Here is a 5,568-nt window from a genome sequence, read left to right on the forward strand (position 1 = left end):
AATAATCAGGAAAGCCCTTTGGTACGATTAACAGGGGATAGGGCTGCTTAAATCTGAGGAATGGCACCATATACAGCAGAGAGAGAGAGAGAGAGAGAGAGAGAGAGAGAGAGAGAGAGAGAGAGAGAGAGAGAGAGACAGAGAGAGAGACAGAGAGACAGAGAGAGAGAAAGAGAGAGAGAGAGAGCAAGACAGAGAGAGAGAGAGAGCAAGACAGAGAGAGAGAGCAAGACAGACAGACAGACAGACAGACAGACAGACAGACAGACAGACAGACAGACAGACAGACAGACAGACAGACAGACAGACAGACAGACAGACAGACAGACAGACAGACAGACAGACAGACAGACAGACAGACAGACAGACAGACTTGAGTAGAAAAATATATAATTAATCTAATAACTTTTAACATGTTTTATATAAAACATTTATTCACACATTCACAACTGACCCCCAAATGCTGTACAACTTCAGAGCAACTGTGTGTCCAACATGACCCCTGACCTGAGCAGCGAATGTGCAGTCCCACAGATTTCTATAAAAGGCAGATATGATCATATCATCCAGTTCCTCATCAGGTCTACATATCTCTCAATAATATGAACGGGGGTAACTTGTGCATTTAATGCTATTAGTTGCTGCCCAGTTCAGGAAGGGTCAGAAAATGGCTCCACTAGGAAGATGATAATCAGATACTTAGCACAACATACATAGTTCCAGGTTTTAAGTTGATTTTTTCCCCCACCTACTAAAAGGTGGCTAAAGAGATTGAAGTTTTGATTGTTATGTGTACAGAACACTGAGAGGTGAAAAAACATTTCATTGGGTTTAAACAATCCCCCCCAAAAATACTCAATATGGCTGCTTTACACATCAAGTAACGTTCGACTCATTCAAATCATTCTTCTCTGCAGGCATATTAACAGTTTAACACTTCATAGAAAACGGATGCCGTGATTTTTCATTGATAAATTGCGTCCCGATAATTACACTGGACTCATGCAATAACAAAAACAATAACAATAACAACATAACCTGTACACTACAACTACAACACACATTCAGTACATGACTGTATATAACAGTATATTACTGTATTTACAGTATATTACTGTATAGTGTCATATTCACATGAGACTAGTATAGTCCCTTCATATTATGTAGAATAGATAGACGATAGACACACAGGGCACGCCATAGTGATACACTGACTGTACTTGATTCAGTTGGGGGGTTGATTTAATTCGTAGCAGTCTGAGAAAAAGCCACTCAGAGCATTCATAGTGCATTATAATCTCTGTATGTCAACCTCCACAGAGCAGTCATAAGGCCCAGGCTCTAGGTAATAGATCTCAGTCATCCCTGGTGTCTCACCTAGCCTCAGCCACCAATCTCTACCTGCTAATAGGTAGTGATTATGAAGCATCCACTGGGTGGCTAGCAGAGTTCTCTCTCCATTATAAACACATTAGCATTGGTTCAATAGAGGAACAAGAGGCTGTTGTTTACAGGAGATCAACCTAACCAGGAGATCTCTCCTTCCGTTTGGTTATGGATGGATGAGCACTTTGTTCACATTTAGAAAACACCTAGCTAGTGACAAGCATTACAGAGACACAAACTATATATCAACAGCTTTGTCACATTCCCGCCCAGACTGTTCTATCCGCAGTGCACACAGTCTGCGAGGTCCACAGCACCAATACACAGTACGTTTTCACACAAAACCCCTGTAAGAGGTTCAGACTGACCACCCGGACCAGAGACCAAGACCCGGAACCAGATCTCTCTCAGAACTGTCCGTCCCTCTTCTTGACATACTCTGGCAGGCTGTTGAGCGCCGTGTCTTCACTCTTGGACTGCAGTGAGAGCCCCTCCCCCTTCTTGGATTGTTTTTTAGTAGCTCTTGACAACTTCCTCCTGAACGTGTCACCAGCCAGGAAGTAGAGGACCGGGTCCACACAGCTGTTGAGGCTGGCCAGCCCCCGCGTCACCTGGTAGGTGGCGTACACCCGGTTATTAAAGTCACACATGTCCGGGACCTGGAAGTACAGCCTGGCTCGCATGTTCAGGTTCTTCATCACGTGAAAGGGCAGGTAGGACACAGCGAACACGGCCAGCACGATAATCACCAGGTGGATGGACTTACGCCGTAACGGCGCGTTGTTCATGTCATTACAGATCAGCGCCTTGACGATCATCCCATAGCAACCCAGGATTATGATGAAGGGGATGCAGAAGCCGAACACGGTCAAACACATGCTATAGATAAAGTAACCAGGCAGCTCATCCTCCGTGGTCGTGTCGTAACACGTGGTGGCGTTCCGTTTCTCCCCCGTCCGAGAGTAGTAGAGGATGGGAGAGATCCCCGCTATGACCACGACCCAGACCAGGGCGCTGGTCAGCACGGCGTTCTTCTTCTTGAGTCTTCCCAGAGACTTGAGCGGGTGGACGACTCCTGTGTACCTGTGGACACTGATACAGGTCAGAAACAGGATGCTGCCGTACAGATTGACATGGAATATAAACCTCTGCAGTCGGCAGAGAACGTCCCCGAATATCCAGTCTGTCTTATTAAAGTAGTAGAAGATGAGGAAGGGCAAGGAGAGGACGTAGCAGAAGTCGGCCAGAGCCAGGTTGAACATGTACACAGAGATGCTGCTCCAGGGTCTCATGTGGCAGACAAACATCCAGATGGACAGACTGTTCCCCACTAGGCCGGTGATGAACACCAGGATGTACACCGTTGGTAGGTAGTAGAACTGGAAGCCTGTCCCGGTCAGGGAACATCCCCCCTGTGTTGCCAAGTGGAGATCAGACACATTCAGGAGGGATGTCAGATTCAGATCTGTTGTTGGCATGTTGTCAGGGAAACGCAGGTGTTTTTACTGTATAGAGGGAATGCAAAGAACAATTAAAAGTAAAATAAATAGAAAGAAAGAAAAAAGTTCATGGAGATGTGTATCTACATAATGAGTGTTTTAAGCAGCCCATTATAATAAAGCTTTAATCCCAGTAGTTTATAAATAATGACATGTACTGTAATGTAAATGGTTTCTGGTCTAGCATTAAAAACACAACGGAGAGGGAATAGCCAATCTCTCCGTCATTAGCCAACCTCTGGAAGCCAAAATACACACATAAATAGCCTAGGCTACACATTGCATAACCATCCCAGTCACAAAGGGAAAACCATAAAAGTTGATCATACACTAGCCTACTCACCGTTGACTTCTATCCCGCATTCCTAGAGCCTATACACACCCGAATTCAGAGCGGTTGGGACTGTCGCGTCAGATGAGCTCTCCGGCTCGGCTAAACTATATTCCGTCTGGTTCGTTCGCTGTCACGATAAAAGTCAACCACCGTTCGTTGCGCACGACGACAGCGAACGGCGACAGAGCACCAGGGAAGACAACTGCGACTGCGAGCACTCTAGTAAAAGAGCGCAGGAATTACAAACGAGCACCGTCACCGGATAGGGTGAAACGCTCACTGCGCGCCGAGGGGAGGGGTGCCACCAACAGAACTGCGAAGCTCTACAAACGCGCTCTTTCTTTCTTTCTGCCTACCTACTCCTCTTCTGACAAGCCCGTTTACAAACTACAAAGTACAGTCCGTCGAGGTGACTGGCAGACTAATGTGGGTATCTCGATTCTTGGCAGCTACTGAATAGCATACACGAGTCGTTTACGGAACGCACACAGCAGGAAGAGTAGAGAGTGTGTATGTTGGGCCGTGCTGGCATGTTGGAAGGAGATCATTCATATTGTGCAAGAGGTGTATGTCAAAAGGATTCTATTGCTTTTTATTCCTTTAAAGTTTGTGTAGGACTAGACGGTTATATCGTTCTTAAATCAAATCGATTGCCTGTGTCCCACAGTAGATCAGATCAAATCACATGTTTTTTGTCGCATGATCTGAATATAACAGGTGTAGTAGACCTTACAGTGAAATGCTGAATACAACAGGTGTAGTAGACCTTACAGTGAAATGCTGAATATAACAGGTGTAGTAGACCTTACAGTGAAATGCTGAATATAACAGGTGTAGTAGACCTTACAGTGAAATGCTGAATACATCAGGTGTAGTAGACCTTACAGTGAAATGCTGAATACATCAGGTGTAGTAGACCTTACAGTGAAATGCTGAATACAACAGGTGTAGTAGACCTTACAGTGAAATGCTGAATACATCAGGTGTAGTAGACCTTACAGTGAAATGCTGAATACATCAGGTGTAGTAGACCTTACAGTGAAATGCTGAATACATCAGGTGTAGTAGACCTTACAGTGAAATGCTGAATACAACAGGTGTAGTAGACCTTACAGTGAAATGCTTACTTACAGGCCATAAACCAACAGTGCAATTTTTAAGTAAAACAAAGGTATTCGGTTCTCTTATGATCTTAGTGTTGAGGGAATACCGACAACAACATAAGACCCATATTATAATATAATTAAATTATTTTATTTATCTTCTTACATCCTATGTGTTGGTAGTCCTGTTGTCATCCTGTTCTATCCATCACAATGATTACCACATCCTGAGATGTATCGCTGTAATATGGCAATTCTATAGTGCACACCGTGAGGTAAGAATGGAAAGGTGTGTGTGTGTGTGTGTGTGTGTGTGTGTGTGTGTGTGTGTGTGTGTGTGTGTGTGTGTGTGTGTGTCTCTGCTGTGGTCATCAGCAGGTACTCTGGAACGGCTGAGACCGCAGGAGCTTGACGTTCCGTTTGATGGATATATGTGACTATGTATAACCTATGTTGTAATATATACTTACATGTCTGGGAGTGTTCATGTGTGTGTTCAATGTGTGTGTGTGTGTGTGTGTGTGTGTGTGTGTGTGTGTGTGTGTGTGTGTGTGTGTGTGTGTGTGTGTGTGTGTGTGTGTGTGTGTGTGTGTGTATGAGTGTGTGTGTGTGTGTGTGTGTGTGTGTGTGTGTGTGTGTGTGTGTGTGTGTGTGTGTGTGTGTGTGTGTGTGTGTGTGTGTGTATGAGTGTGTGTGTGTGTGTGTGTGTGTGTGTGTGTGTGTGTGTACATGTGTGTGTGCATGCGTGTGTGTGTGAGAGTGTGTGTGTGAGAGTGTGTGTGTGTGTGTCTATATGTATTACACCATAGGTATACAGCTGTGATCAATCTAGAAGAAAAAGAAGCGCACACCTATTTAGGAGAGGTGCTGGCAAGCGGAGTAGAAAACTAGAAAATAAAGGAGAGCCGCACACTCTAGGAGCTCAGATGCTAAAATGTAATATCCAACGTTTCGACAGCCAAGCTGTCTTCATCAGGGTATAATCACGAACACTGCGGGATGACTCGTTTATATAGTGTCAAAAGAGACACAGGTGTCTGTAATCATGGCCAAGAGTGGCCTAATATCATTGGTTCATTCTCAAATATTAAAACGGCATACAAAGAACAGCATACAAAAAACAAATGGATAGCATACGATCTTAGATTCATTTTAGACTACACAAGCTTAAAAACAATTACAATGGCAAAGTCACAATATTCACAAGAATGGCTTCAGATCAAAGTCTACGTTGAGACCGAAGGGA

The 5,568-nt window shown here is 44.4% G+C and overlaps 1 protein-coding gene across 1 annotated transcript; it reads right to left on the reverse strand.

Annotated features, from left to right (window-relative positions):
• Positions 1 to 439: 439 nt before the first annotated feature.
• LOC120039986 (P2Y purinoceptor 1-like) lies at positions 440 to 3,497 on the reverse strand. The gene is made up of 2 exons (XM_038985302.1): positions 3,229 to 3,497; positions 440 to 2,891 (listed from the first exon to the last, which is right to left on the reverse strand). Exon 2 carries the CDS (start codon positions 2,862 to 2,864, stop codon positions 1,794 to 1,796), a length of 1,071 nt encoding a protein of 356 aa, XP_038841230.1. The 5' UTR covers positions 2,865 to 2,891; positions 3,229 to 3,497; the 3' UTR covers positions 440 to 1,793.
• Positions 3,498 to 5,568: the final 2,071 nt, after the last annotated feature.

This window comes from Salvelinus namaycush, unplaced genomic scaffold, assembly GCF_016432855.1.
Source record: "Salvelinus namaycush isolate Seneca unplaced genomic scaffold, SaNama_1.0 Scaffold316, whole genome shotgun sequence".
Lineage (NCBI taxonomy): Eukaryota > Metazoa > Chordata > Actinopteri > Salmoniformes > Salmonidae > Salvelinus > Salvelinus namaycush.

What these genes read in the sequence shown, in the direction of transcription:
- LOC120039986 (XM_038985302.1), bottom strand. Translation starts at nt 2,864, where the DNA reads ATGCCAACAACAGATCTGAATCTGACATCCCTCCTGAATGTGTCTGAT.